General features: G+C 34.7%; 3 protein-coding genes across 4 annotated transcripts; 2 read left to right on the forward strand and 1 right to left on the reverse strand.

Annotated features, from left to right (window-relative positions):
- Window positions 1–250: 250 nt before the first annotated feature.
- LOC122600778 (alkane hydroxylase MAH1-like) lies at window positions 251–2,912 on the forward strand. 2 transcript variants are annotated; one of them, XM_043773539.1, is made up of 3 exons: window positions 251–271; window positions 1,065–1,779; window positions 2,053–2,912. In XM_043773539.1, exons 2-3 carry the CDS (start codon window positions 1,114–1,116, stop codon window positions 2,812–2,814), a joined length of 1,428 nt encoding a protein of 475 aa, XP_043629474.1. In that variant the 5' UTR covers window positions 251–271; window positions 1,065–1,113; the 3' UTR covers window positions 2,815–2,912. The 2 variants fall into 2 exon arrangements, with proteins under 2 accessions (XP_043629474.1, XP_043629473.1); XM_043773538.1 differs by lacking the exon at window positions 251–271 and having other exon boundaries at window positions 949–1,779.
- Window positions 2,913–3,522: 610 nt separating this feature from the next.
- On the forward strand, window positions 3,523–5,339 carry LOC122599078 (alkane hydroxylase MAH1-like). Its single transcript, XM_043771533.1, has 2 exons — window positions 3,523–4,329; window positions 4,448–5,339. The coding sequence occupies exons 1-2, from the start codon at window positions 3,577–3,579 to the stop codon at window positions 5,162–5,164; spliced, it is 1,470 nt and encodes a 489-aa protein (XP_043627468.1). The 5' UTR covers window positions 3,523–3,576; the 3' UTR covers window positions 5,165–5,339.
- Window positions 5,340–5,602: 263 nt separating this feature from the next.
- Window positions 5,603–13,411, reverse strand: LOC122599077 (serine/threonine-protein kinase tricornered-like). The gene is made up of 14 exons (XM_043771532.1): window positions 13,305–13,411; window positions 12,765–13,161; window positions 12,288–12,462; window positions 12,129–12,212; window positions 11,806–12,047; window positions 11,504–11,723; window positions 11,072–11,151; window positions 10,910–10,994; window positions 10,678–10,809; window positions 10,454–10,567; window positions 10,300–10,347; window positions 7,575–7,659; window positions 7,274–7,330; window positions 5,603–6,038 (listed from the first exon to the last, which is right to left on the reverse strand). Exons 2-14 carry the CDS (start codon window positions 12,980–12,982, stop codon window positions 5,947–5,949), a joined length of 1,632 nt encoding a protein of 543 aa, XP_043627467.1. The 5' UTR covers window positions 12,983–13,161; window positions 13,305–13,411; the 3' UTR covers window positions 5,603–5,946.
- Between the last annotated feature and the right edge of the window lie 1,059 nt (window positions 13,412–14,470).

Below are 14,470 nucleotides of genomic sequence, written 5' to 3' on the forward strand. Positions count from 1 at the left end.
ACTATAATACCTCTTTTAAGTATAAAAATTGAATATATCACCATCTTTTAAGTACAAGGAATATTTTATCTATTTATTAAAAAATAAAAAAAAGTAACTAGTTATCGACAATAAACTCCAAATGAAAAGTATGAAGCATTGGCAAACTTTTACCAAACATAGTCAACGACAACACATAACCCTTACGTGCTTTAACGTACGTGTAGTATTTACACACAATCTTAGATGGATGGACATTAAAAATTGATATCAAGTGTTTGACATAAGCCAGGTGAAAATTTACATAGATACTTTTGTCCAAACATAAACTTGTGAGGCCAAATTAATTACACATGAGACCTTAGTTTGCTCAAGTTTGTTCTTTATCCTTTCTATATATTTTCATTTTTGTTGCAAGATATGGTTTAGGGTAAATGGACAAGGTTTTCCCCTTTTTTTTTTTTCCTTTTTTTCTTCCGACTTGGATATATGATTGTATGTAGCTTAACCAAGGTATATATCTCGTAACTGTTTTTGAACCTTTCACTATTATATATCTTGCTTTAAATTTGTATCTAGCAGAATTTGAACATGAGATCTTTTTGTAAGGAGATTTAAGATAATAACGACTAAGGTGGCTTGAAGGTGATTTCAAAACTAGTTTGGCATCATCCAAATTAGTTAGGCCGTATATGCTTGTGTTTGCTGCCTAGCTAGCTAGAGCCTAGAAATAAAATTCATTTGTTCGTTTTACGTTTTAATCGATGATAAAAACACATTAAATATATAGCAACAGCTACTCTCTCAATCAATCATCTTTTGTGCCAATTAATGCACTGTCATAGCTAGGTAGGTAGGTGTGGAATACCACAAGTTAGCTAGTTACTGGACCATCTTATCATATATAGATATATAGCTTTTCATTTCATCACTTTGTCTATATAGTTTGTGTATAAATCGAACTTAAATTAAACTAAATCTTGAATCTATTACGAGTAGTACTTTTCACATTGTAATTCCAATATGGTTATCTTTCTCGTTTTCTTTGTTGTGTTGATTTCTACCAGTATCATGATTCGTTACAGGACAAGTACTAGTAGTCGTCATCTTCCTATCGATTGGCCTGTTGTTGGCATGACGCCGGATATCCTCCCAAACGTTCATCGAATACATGATTTCGCTACTAATTTTCTCAAACTGAGTCATGATGCCACATTCTTACTCAAAGGTCCTTGGTTTGCCAATATTGACATGCTATTCACCTCCAACCCTGCCAACATTCACCATATGTTGAGCAAGAACTTCCCTAACTATCCAAAAGGTCCTGATTTTCGTAACATTTTTGATATACTTGGAGACGGTATCTTCAACTCTGATCACGAGTTATGGGAAATTCATAGAAAAACAACCATGACCTCTGTATTCAAGCACCCTGACTTTCATACTCTCCTTGAAACAAATATCATCAACAAAATCAACAAAGGGCTTCTTCCACTTCTTGAATCCGTCTCATTGAATAACCTTGAGACGGATTTGCAAGAAATATTTCAAAGGTTCACTTTTGATGCTATATGTTTATTGCTTTTAGATTATGACCCTCAAAGCTTGTCCCTGGATTTACCTATCATTCCATGTGAGAAAGCCTTCACATACGCTGAAGAAGCTCTCTTGTGGAGACATTTTTTGCCAGAAAAAGTTTGGAAGTTGCAACGAAGATTTGGATTAGGGAAGGAGAAAAAGATGAATGAAGCTTGCAAGGCTTTTGATGATTTCATATACAAGTGCTTGTCTCAACAAGAGGTAAAATACCAATATTAAATAGATACACAAAAGATCAATTTAATTTGTATACTTAAAAATATGTAAATAAGTATACAACAGGACCCAATCCCTATCAAAACGGGGTATAGGGGAGGTAATATGTAAACAGTCTTGCATCTAACCAAAGGTAAATAAGTTTGTAAAGAGAAAATGTTTATAGTCATTTAATCTAAGTTGGTACCAATGAGTTACTGGACATCAAAGGTTCACTCCTTTTCTTAGTCAACTAATCTGTTATACCTGATTATTTAGGAAGAGGATAACAAGACCGGGTTGTTAAATTCTTTGATTAGAGGTTTTGAAGGACAAGTTAGCGGCACTTCTGATTACTCGAGAAAGTTTGTAAGAGATACGATATTGAATCTGATGATTGCCGGGAGGGACACCACAAGCACTGCTCTTTCCTGGTTCTTTTATCTTCTGGCCCAAAACCCGAGCGTGGAGGAGAAGATTCGAGAGGAGATTGAGAATCATTTAAGTAGTGGGTCGGAAAAGAAAAGTAGTCTAGATGCAAAAGAGTTAGGAGAACTAGCTTATCTTCATGGAGGTATATGCGAAGCGTTGAGGATGTATCCACCTGTTGCATTGGAACATAAGTCTCCATCTGAGCCAGACATCCTTCCAAGTGGTCATGTTGTAGACAAACACACGAGGATAATTCTGTCTTTTTATTCGATTGGAAGAATGGAAGAGATATGGGGGGATGATTGCCTGGAATTTAAGCCAGAGAGGTGGATTTCTGATCAAAGTGGGAGGATAAAGCATGTGCCGTCTTATATTTTCACAGCGTTTCATGCCGGGCCAAGGACATGTTTGGGTAAAGAAATGGGTTTGATTCAGATGAAAATGGTGGCGAGTGCCGTCATTTGTAATTACCATGTGGAATTGGTGGAGGGTCATAAGGTTTGTCCCAGTGATTCCATTATACTTCAGATGAAATATGGTTTAAAGGTGCGGCTTTTCCCAATCAACAAGGTCGGATCAGAGCAGGCTTGCTGTACTGCGAGCAACTGATAATTACTGAATATTGAAACGTCTCCATATTAGACTTGTTAAAACTACTATCAGTAGTTAAGTTATCATCTTTTTCGAATAATATTGCAGATTTGACATGTTAAATTGCTTGAAAATTGATCTATATTTTTAGGGATCACAAGAATCAGAATGGCTATAGGATGAACTGCCATTTTCAAATTGATTTTTGTGTAATAACCAATTATTGGTTATTTAAAAGTAATTTCCGACTATTTTGCCCTTCTTATAAAATTTCTATACAATTTTGTGATGAATTAAAAAAGTTTCTCCATTTTACAAGCTATATTAGTTTAAACATTATTAAAATTAAAAGATGTGACTTCACTTCAAAATTTTAGTAAGTCTTCTGCTAACTTCAATTCAAAAGATATCCATTAGCCAATAACAACTCGACTTGAATAGCAATGACATTTCCTTGGACCATGATATCATTGGTGCGTAAATTTTTTATTTTTATTTTTGAACATCAGTGGTGATTAAATTCAGCGGCATTGACTTTTTATTGTCCAGTAGAGATGCATGACCCGTTGTCAATTTTTTTACCTACTAGAATTAAATACTCGTATATAACAATGGTATCTAATCATGTTTCACAAACAAACAAAATATCAATCTATTATGAGAGTTAAAGATAGATACCAAACAAGCTATCAACAAAACAAAAAAACTATCACATCACATGTTCCATTTAAGCTTTGCCTTATTCCTCCTAACCCTTTGGCTTCCTTCCACTACTCCGATATGCTTATCCTTTTCATTGTCTTGCTGATTTTTGGGGTCATGTATCTTTACCGCAATAGGCGTCTCCCTATTAGTTGGCCCTTTTTCGGCATGACACCCGATATCCTCCTAAACTGCCACCGTATCCATGATTTCGCCACTGATTTCCTCAAAGTTAATGATGGTACATTCTTGCTCAAAGGTCCTTGGTTTGCCAATGTAGACATGTTAGTAACCTCTGACCCTGCCAACATTCACCATATGTTAAGCAAGAATTTCCCAAACTATCCCAAAGGCCCCAACTTTCGTAACATCTTTGATATACTTGGAGATGGCATTTTTAACTCTGATCACGAGTTATGGGAAGTCCATAGAAAAACAACCATGTCTTCTGTATTCAAACACCCTGACTTTCATACTCTTCTTGAAACAAATATCATCAACAAAATCAACAATGGGCTTCTTCCTCTTCTAGAATCCATCTCATTGAATCACCTTGAGACGGATTTGCAAGAAATATTTCAGAGGTTCACTTTTGATGCTATCTGTTTATTGCTTTTAGATTATGACCCGAAAAGCTTGTCCCCCCATTTGCCGATCATTCCATGCGAGAAAGCCTTCACGTACGCTGAAGAAGCTCTCTTGTGGAGACATATTCTACCCGAAAAGGTGTGGAAGTTGCAACAAAAATTCAGACTGGGGAAGGAGAAAAAGATGATTGAAGCTTGGAAGGCTTTTGATGAATTTATATACAAGTGTTTGTCTCAAAAAGTGGTAGAAAAAGTATACTAATTGTGTGCCTATAACTTTAATCAATTATTCTACACTTGTATGTATGCAATGTAAAGCCAAAATATTAGTGGTTAAACTAATTTGTTAATATCTAATGTAGGAAGAGGATAAGGAGACCAGGTTGTTAACTTCTTTGGTTAGAGGTTTTGAAGGACAAAATGGAACTTCTGGTGACCCGAGGAAGTTTCTAAAAGACACGATACTCAATCTGATGATTGCCGGGAGAGACACCACAAGCACAGCTCTCTCTTGGTTCTTTTATCTTCTTGCTCAAAACCCGCGTATAGAGAAGAAGATCCGACAAGAGATTGAGTACCAATTAGGTGGTCGTGAATGGCAAAGTCTAGGTGCAAAAGAGTTAGGAGGACTAGTTTATCTTCATGGAGGTATATGTGAAGCGTTAAGGTTGTATCCACCTGTTGCATTTGAGCACAAGTCTCCATCTGAGCCGGACATCCTTCCAAGCGGTCATGTTGTCGATAAGCACACCAGGATAATTCTGTCTTTTTATTCAATGGGAAGAATGGAAGAGATGTGGGGGGATGATTGCATGGATTTTAAGCCAGAGAGATGGTTTTCTCAAAGAGGGATAAAACACCAACCGTCTTACAAATTCACCGCGTTTCATGCTGGTCCGAGGACATGCTTGGGTAAGGAAATGGGATTGATTCAAATGAAAATGGTGGCGAGTGTCATCATTTACCATTACAGTGTGGAGCTGGTCGAGGGTCATAAAGTTCGTCCAAGTGATTCCATTATACTTCAAATGAAACATGGCCTGAAGGTGAGGCTTTTCCCTATCAATTCACAAGCTTAATAATACAACGGATTTGGCATGTAATTTCCCTTCAAAATTTATTGGTACTTCAAGTATGATATGGGAAGACTAGGATGCAGTGTTATTTTCCATTTCGCTGACTACATGTCAAGTTAATACAAAGTTCGTGTCACTGTAAGACCATATGTCATTAGCAGTCAGCTTAATGCCTTAATCCAAGGTTTGTGTATACTAAATCACGGTGTTGCATGCATAAATGAATATTCAACTCTATCTACATATTTCATATGCATGTGACAGAATTTGACTCATGGTTCGCAATTTGTTAAATCGGACTGACAAGATGGATGTTGCGTCAAGAAAAGTGGTAACTCATTTTGCACACAGAAAGTCAACTTGATGGCACTTGATTGGTAACAAAAGTTGTTTACTACTTTCAACCTCATCCCTATATTGATCAAAGTACTTACAAAAACATTAACATCCAATAATGTTACTTTGATAAATGGATAAGTTACACGCCAATTACAAGTAAAACTAAAACAGATATACACAGTTCCAGGAAACCAATTTACATGAGACCTGAAAACCAATAAGAAAAGAGAAGAAAAAAATGCCCAAAGCCATGAAAAGGTCGGTCACTCATAATTTTAAACAAATCATTTTCATCTGCAAATTGAACAAACTGAATCCATTTCATTCTGTATTTACCCACCCACACAGTAAGGAAAAAGTCATCCGGCTGCAAGGAACTCAATGCTTTTGCTTTTGATTGATTTTTCACTATGGCTAGTAACTGTTTATGAACACATTAGTAAAAATCATGTCGACTCATTTTCCTTCGAGACTTCTAGTTGGCGAGGTAGGAGGTTGAGAAAGCTTCCTTGGGTGGAGGTTGAATCGGTTTCTTCTTCTGCAAAGTAGAAAAGGTAAATCAATCAGATAATTAAGATCTGATGTTTAATCCCAACACAATTCATTTTACTTCCGTTCTTCATGTTATAAAAGCTTTAAGTAGCAAACTTCCATGGATGATATGAACAACCCACACATAGGGCTGAAATGGGATCAGATAAACTCGTCTTAACCACCATACTAAAGCTCAAACTCAATTAGAAACCTCCAAAGCCTTCGTGACAAAAGTGAGCTCTTTTCATTGAAAATTTAAGCTAGACTCAAGTGCTAAAATAAGTTGAAAATATTATTAAAACTCACTGCTCAATTAAGCAAACCCGGTGGAAGCACATAAAAAAATCAAAAGCTAAAATAATTCAACTTGATTAAGCTCGACTTAATGACATACTCAACAAAATTTACCTCTACTCCCCATATGTAATATAACTTCTTTTAACCACCTTGTTAGTGCAAGGGCAAAACAATTATATGATGGTGTACAAATCATATCCAATTAATTAAAAGGGTTGACAAGGATTTCAACCTCGCCAATTAATCGTTGAAGTCGTAACTTTTTTTGGCCGTGGTTTTTGATCCCAAACAATAATTGACTTCCTAAAACAATCTTTGAGACCAGCTATTCCAGGTTAATGCCCAAGTATTCAGGGGTAATAATGGTTAACTCTCAAGCTTTCATGTACTTATGGATTTAACCCTCTCAAAGTTTCATTATAAAACTTACAAGTTGACCCCTCATCACTAACTGGCAGGTCTAACAAATTGCATGTTTAAAGAGGGTAAAACCATTGTGAAAATAGTTTATTGAGTTAAAATACTTGGTCAACCAAAATTGAAGGATAAAAAAACGCAAGAAAGGCAGTAAGGTTAAAATGATAAAATGGAGAAACATTTGAGGATCATACCATGATTAAGTGATTAACCCTTAATTAAATGTAGAAGGGGAACAGGGACAGGTAAGATTTACGCGTGACATAAATGCAGATTTTACTTGTGGGATGTCGCATAAAATTTGAAGAACTTTGCTTCTTGCTTGTTAGAATTATACAAACTATTGACAGCACAGATTTTAGCCCACAAGATTACAATCTATCATAGATTCATGGTATAGTATTCAAAACTTCAAAAGTATTTTATATATTTGACTCATACATTGAATCTGTTTTCAGATAGGTTAAATACTTTTTTTAGTATTTGGGTGGGTGAGGAGGAGGAACAGGGGAGGAGAGATCTTACTAAAAAGTGACTTCACTGTAGGCCTTTTAGGTTTTGAACTCTTCTTCTTCAACTCGGCTGAAATAAATTTAACAAAATAATTAATTAACATCACATTAATGCATCTTATCAGAATCGTTAAAACATAAATGCTCAGAATCTAATGTCATATATGCTACACCAGAAATTAAAATTTAGCCATTATCAATATTTCCATCATTTTTCCTCGGATATACCAGTAAGGATGATCAAATGAAAGAACAAAGTGCACTTAGAAAACTATTGTACAAGCTGTCATGCATGCAAGGAGAGAACTACGTACCAATTCCCGGAACTTCATGTTCATTTACAATTTCAAAGTTCTTATACGTGTACCCCATAAAGTTGACATCCTTAGAGGAGAGCATCTGCTGAAAAAAATATATGATAAATATACCCAAAAGACCCAAAAGAAAGATATCTCACAAAGTTTATAATAGCGACAAGATGCAAAAACATTATCTAGACATATGCGGTAGCAAGTCAGCATGATAATCCACACGAACACGCAAAAATACCATTGATAAGTTTGGAAGTCTTTCATAAATCATATAATATGAATCAAGGCAACAATATAAGAACAAACACTATGAAGTGACCCATAAAAATATCTGATTCTCAAGAATCAAAGAGTAAGACACTAATTATGACTCGCATGACGTTTTACAAATGTAGATGCACGCATGTACATGTCACCTTGCATACGCCGAACAAGCAATGAGGGCATGAGTCTTCACAGCTGTTGCCTTAGTGGTTCAATCACCCACGTGGGGTAATAATTCTGAAGTGGTTTCTTATCAATATGATATGAACTTGATTCGTATCACAATATTATAGAATTTAAACTTCTGGTTGACTTGTACCTTGTGGATCTTAAAGTGTACTAACAATCTTAAATGAGCATACAAATTTGGAAGAAGCAGATATGTGGTTAGGTAATGACGTTAACCATGTGATATAGCATTCAACTGTGAAATGAACTAATGAAATCCAAAATGCATAGTAAGAAACCTGACATTGATACAATTGAAGCACTTAGTCTAATTTAATGCATGGAGCATTTTGTTCCAGATACACCATGCTAAGTTTCTAGCAACGGTTTACAATACACCTCAAACATATATTTGTTACTATTTAACGGATTAAAAGTTCAAAAGGATGATTTACAATAACTACTCGATAACGATAACTTCTCTTCGAGGTGGTTAGAATTGCTTATTTTTGTAAGTGCTTACTTTTAAAGTATGTTCAAAATAAGTATTTGCAATGGTGCTTGATTTAGTGTAAATTAAGAAAGTACACACTTTTTCTTTCTCATCCAACACATAGAAAGTGTTTATGGGGTTCAAAAGCCACAATAAGCTGTAAGTACTTAAAAGAAAGGAGATCCCAAACCCCCTCTATAAGTATTGAGCAACTATTCAATGGTGCTTATTTCTGAAATTTACATCCCTACTCATTATTTGGTTGCTTTCTCTTTTCCATCTGTATTCGATTTATTTACATTCATACAAAAGCCAAAATAGAAGTATTGTGATCTCATTTAATGTAATAGACGGTAGACAGATTACATATTATGTCACATTTCCATTTACCGCATGTATATGTAAGAAAACCATTGTTTCCACGAGAATGTCAGTAGTAGCATGACAAGCCCAAAACGTTCATGCAAATAACTTAAAAGTGACTGTCGCAAATAGAAAAGACGGTAACTTGAATAATGGATAATAGATCCTTCTAGGAAAGAAAATCCGATGCATTGTATACTTCTTATGTAGGTTGTGATGGAACGAAATGGAACTTTCCCACATTGTAACTCCTTCCATTTGGTTAGTTTTCATGTCATCACGTGAACTTCTTTCCATTCCAAAAGAAAATAGAATGAAAATTGTTCAAAGTAAAATTTTTGATTATGTATCCATTGCATTAGCTTGATTATTCCACCGCCCCATCCATTTCTTTCTTTTGCTCCTTTTCATTTCAACTTTAACTTTTTTTATACTTGATGACTAAATGAATCTTATGGATCAATTCTGATATAGGTTAATTGCTAAAATAGAAGAGAAAAATACTACTTGCATACCTCAAATACTAGCTAATTTCTGTCTTTGTGTTTATAGTAATAAAAAGGGATTAGTACATTGAAATGCAAACAACTTTAAACAAATTGTTATAGTATGTATCGAACTTCAATGATGTGTATTGTATGTAATGAACTTTCAAATCTTATGCATTGTATGTATCCGACCAATAAAAAATTTACAAGTGGCAGCCTATATGGTTGCCACATATACGCGAGTACATACAATGCATATAATTTGAAAGTTCATTACATACAATACACATGATTGAAGTTTAATACACACTATAACAATTCGTTTAAAGTTGATTGCATTCGAAAATACTAAACCCTAATAAAAAATAATTTTGACTGGAACTAGTGCATATACGATTTAAACAACCTCCACATAACTATCTTGCATTAAATCCATTGTAGATTTTTATTTAGTAAATCAAAGTTAATGACTTCGACTATCTTTATCTTCTGCCTTAATTAAGCTAACAACTTTGACTAAGATGAAATGTCTAATGTTTTTTCGCCCGGAGAACTAATTGAACTGTTGTGAGCGGAACAAACGGTATTTGTAGTAAAAGCCTAATATGGAATAAATTAAAGACGCAGAGATCATTCCTTATACCGAACCATGTATCTTAGCTATTGTGCATTTATTACTTTCCGCCTGCCATGTTTCAACCACTACATGTGTGAATCCATATCAAAAAGGGTTTGTACAATTTACTAGCCAAATGTGTGCACTTAATATTGCCAGATAATAATAAAAATAATACACACGCATGGAGTGGTGCAGTTAGTGAAGCACTAAAGAAAGGGAATTTTTGTAGCTAAACAGCCAACTTTAAATAGTTTAGAAGTAGTCAATCTACTGAATTATAGAGGACTTGAGGAAAAGTTAGATTTTTGTTGGAAAACCAAGATGCTCACTAACCTTTCTCCAAGGGCCAGATTTTGTTGAGGAAGGAATTTGGTTGTCACCCTGCAGTGGTATTACATGACAAACAAAGAAAAGGTAAGCAGATAACAGGGGGAAACATACTATATGCAGTTAAAAGCTATAGTGGTGCCCAAACAAAAGAATCCACCTCTTCAAACTTCTCAAAATTTTGGGTATCCAGCTCGTCATTTACTTCTGGAATAAATGCAGCTTTAATTTGATACAACTTTTCCCATTCTATACCGTTAAACCATGGGTGCGCCTGTAAATATCAAGGCAACATGTTAAACACTTTATATGTAGCTATTAAAAGCATAACAGAGCTAATACAAAACCCTCAGATCAGTCGGGTCGGCTATATTAGCACAATACCTTTATTTCATAAGCGCCTTTGGTTCCAAGCCTCTTTTCAACATTGCATAGAAGTTTACAGATAAGATCTTTTGCTTCCGGGGATAACTTTGCCTCTTCAGGAAATTTTAAATGTGTTCTCCAATTTACTATCTGTATTAGCAAGATCGAATCTATTTATTACAGAAAAATGATCACCATCATACAGAAAGATATAAAAACATGTGTATCCTCCTAAAGTTTACAATTTTACCTTTCTACAAGTAGACATAGGCTCGTCTGAATAAAAGGGTGGATATCCGACAAGCATTTCATACATAATAGCCCCAAGAGACCACCTAAGACAGGGAAATTTAAACCATTTTATTTAGATATAGCATCAAGTGTTGCTTATTAATATTTCAAAGATACAAACCAATCACATTCCATTCCATATCCTTTCTTTAGCAAAACTTCAGGAGCAATATAATCAGGCGTACCAACAGTTGAATATGCCTACACATTACAACATTAAAGATTCTTAAGGTGAGTGCTCAAAATCAATGTGGCTGGACTATAATCTGTAGGAGTGTTCGTCTTTTGTCAAACATAATATAGGACTGCAAACCTCAAACTCAGCTCATAATAAATTCGAGTTTAATTGAGATCTTGAATAGCTTGAAAATTGTTCATGTGAAACAATTGATAAATATTTGAGTCAAGTCCTTAAAAAACCAAACTCAACTGCTTACAAGTTTCAATCTCGTTTTTTCTACTCAAAAGTCAAAACACTCATAAAAGCTAACAAAATTCAATATGAACTTTATTCATTTGCAGCCCGATTCTTGTATACGTAGAAACAACTTACAAGCATCCTCCTATTCCTCTGCCAATGCTGCAGTTGCTCTTGTTGAGTGCGCTTCGGCACTGCAGGGCGCCCATCACTTTGAAGGGCCCCACTTAAGTTATTTGCCGCAGAGAAATCCTTCTCCTGGAGATTAGTGCAATCTAAGGGTTTACATAATCCAAAATCTGACAACTTCATGTGCCCAAATTTATCAAGTAGCAAGTTGTCAGGTTTAATATCCCTGCAAAAGTTGGAGATATTCATCTGTCAAAAACTGCCATGCGCTTGTATAACAGGATGTAGAAATTAGGTTCTGTAACAACCTATGAATATAGTTATGTTTATGAATGGACTCGATTGCCAGAACAGTTTCCCCTACATAAAACCTAGCTTCATCTTCAGTTAGTGTATCCTTGCGCATCAGTAAAGTCATCATGTCTCCGCCAGGTAGATATTCCATTATGAGGTAAAGATACTCTTCATCTTGAAATGAACAATATAGCTTAACAATGCAATTGCTATCAACCTCTGCAAGTAGGTTCCTTTCTGCTTTCACATGTTCAACCTACAGAAACTTGAATATAAACCAAATGCAAATGACGTATGAAGTTCCAAAAGAAACAAATTGACATAAATAAATTTATACCTGGCCTCTACGAAGCATTTCTGACTTTTTAAGCTTTTTCATCGCGTACACATTGCCAGTTGTCTTCTCCCTGCATATTCTAACCTGGAAGAATAATAATGTCGTTGGTAAGGAAAAAGCAAACAGTAATACATTATATGGTGAGAATTACTAACATACCTCTCCAAATGCACCCTTCCCTATCATTGTCAATGGCTCAAAATCATCAGCACCCATTTTATGCCTCTGAAGGCGCATATATTCTGTTTCCTTCTTTTCCAGGTGTTTAAGTAGATTGTTTTGCTCTTCTTCAGTAACCTCTGAATCAGCCAATTTTTTCTCAAGTACGTGACGCCTGCATCAAGAATGAATTTATGGCGTCATTGAATATTCTCATTCCAAAGGAAGTCATGTATCCACTTTTTCCAATGTTGTAAAATGCAGGCTATTAGGTTATGTCTAAAAATAGTTGGCAATGAAACTAGGAGCCACAAACTCGGATAACTTGGATCCCCACAACCCTCAAATAAGTAACAAATCAGTATTTCATTAATATAATCCACATTAAAACAGCTTCATGGGTAGCATAATAGGCTTTGACGAAAAGAAGATATATGATATAAAACAATGAGATGGCTAACCACCTAGAATTCGTACCGTTCCCTGCGTTCATTCAAATTCTTCATTTGCTCCTTGTAGTGTTTTTCTATATACTGTTTAGCAGCTTCGACCTTCTGCTTAGTCGCGTTTGATGGTGCTTCATCATTCGTTGCTCTTAATCCTTCCTTTCCATTACTTCTACCTTCCTTTCTAGGTGAAGATTTAGGCTTATCTTTTGGTCTCAATTTTTTAACCCACTTCTTTGCAAAATCCATCTCACCCTAATCACGAAACACTCTCGCCTAATTCAATACTCAACTACAACGAAAAGTAACGCAATCCGGTCTCTTATATTTTCTCCTTTCTCTAAATAACAATTGACTACCAATCTTATCAATTTGCACACACTACCAACGGCGAACCAACTTTAAATCCTGTTATCCCAATTACTCTCCTACAATTACGCAACCGTAAAAATTCAATAAACATATATATGATCATTCAAATAAAGCACTAAATACTGCTTATATGTACAATCTACTTAATTTTCCAAATTCTGATCAAAATACAATAATATTTTTTAGCAAAAAAATTAACCTGCATTTATCTGTAAGCCAGAACATGAAACAATCCAGATATAGTGAATGCAATCAATCCATAAAGTCTTTAAATTTACTACCAAATTAATAATATTTTTTAAAAACAATGTAAATTTTAAAAAAATTAAAGCTTTATGAATACTAGATCAAAAAAAGGTCCAATAAAGTAAACATATATACAATATATATATATATATATATATATAAGAATGAAAAAAATAGAATCCTAAAATTGAAGAAATTATAGGGAGAGAAAGTACCAAGAGGAGGATTATCGGTTGGAACTGAAAACCCTAATTTTTTACCCTAATTTTTTAAAAAATATATATATAATTAAAATTGGGAGTGAGAGAAAGAGAGTAAAAATAAGTTAGTTTTAGAGAGAGAAAGCATCTGATGATATCATCATCTTTCTTCTCATCTCATACAAATATTAGATATATATATATATAGATATAGATATATAGTATAGATATTGTGAGCAGTTGAAAATCAGAAGAAATCTTTTTGAAAAGAAAGGCAAAGCAAAACCCAGTGACACACAGAGAGAGAGAGAGGGGTTTTTATTTTTTTCTTTTTTTTTTTTGTGATTTTGATTTTTTGTCGCGCGTTATTCAATGTTTCGTCTCCAAACTTTTCACGAGATTATGAATTTATACAACTGCCCCTTTGTTAATTAGAGGGGATATGATGATTATTATTGTGATGTGATCCAAGATCCTATGTTACAGAGATTTCTCGTTCGACACAAAACTAAACAGAAAATAAATATTCTTATCTTTTTGGTATGAATATTCTTGTTAATCATTTGTGTTTTAGTTTTTGAATATAAATCATCTTAAATAATCTTATTAAAAGCAATATAACATCCGCTTACTTGAAGATTTACATGTTGGAGGTCTCGAATTCGAAACCTAAGACCTGGGAATTACATTTAAAAGGAATTTCACAAATAAAGTCCTCTAGTGAAATATGTTTAAGTCCTGCAGAGAGGGCAGGGTTGTATCCCAATTAAATGTCGTGTCTTCGGGCGGTTTAGTTAAGAGTTTATCCTACTACTAGGTATTGAGGGTGAGGGGTTCTCTAGCGCGAATTCAGTTAAGACAACGTAAGCTAAATGTAGTTAAGGGGCGGAGTGGTGAGCGAAAAAGTAGTTGAAATGTG

This window comes from Erigeron canadensis, chromosome 5 (assembly GCF_010389155.1).
Source record: "Erigeron canadensis isolate Cc75 chromosome 5, C_canadensis_v1, whole genome shotgun sequence".
NCBI lineage: Eukaryota > Viridiplantae > Streptophyta > Magnoliopsida > Asterales > Asteraceae > Erigeron > Erigeron canadensis.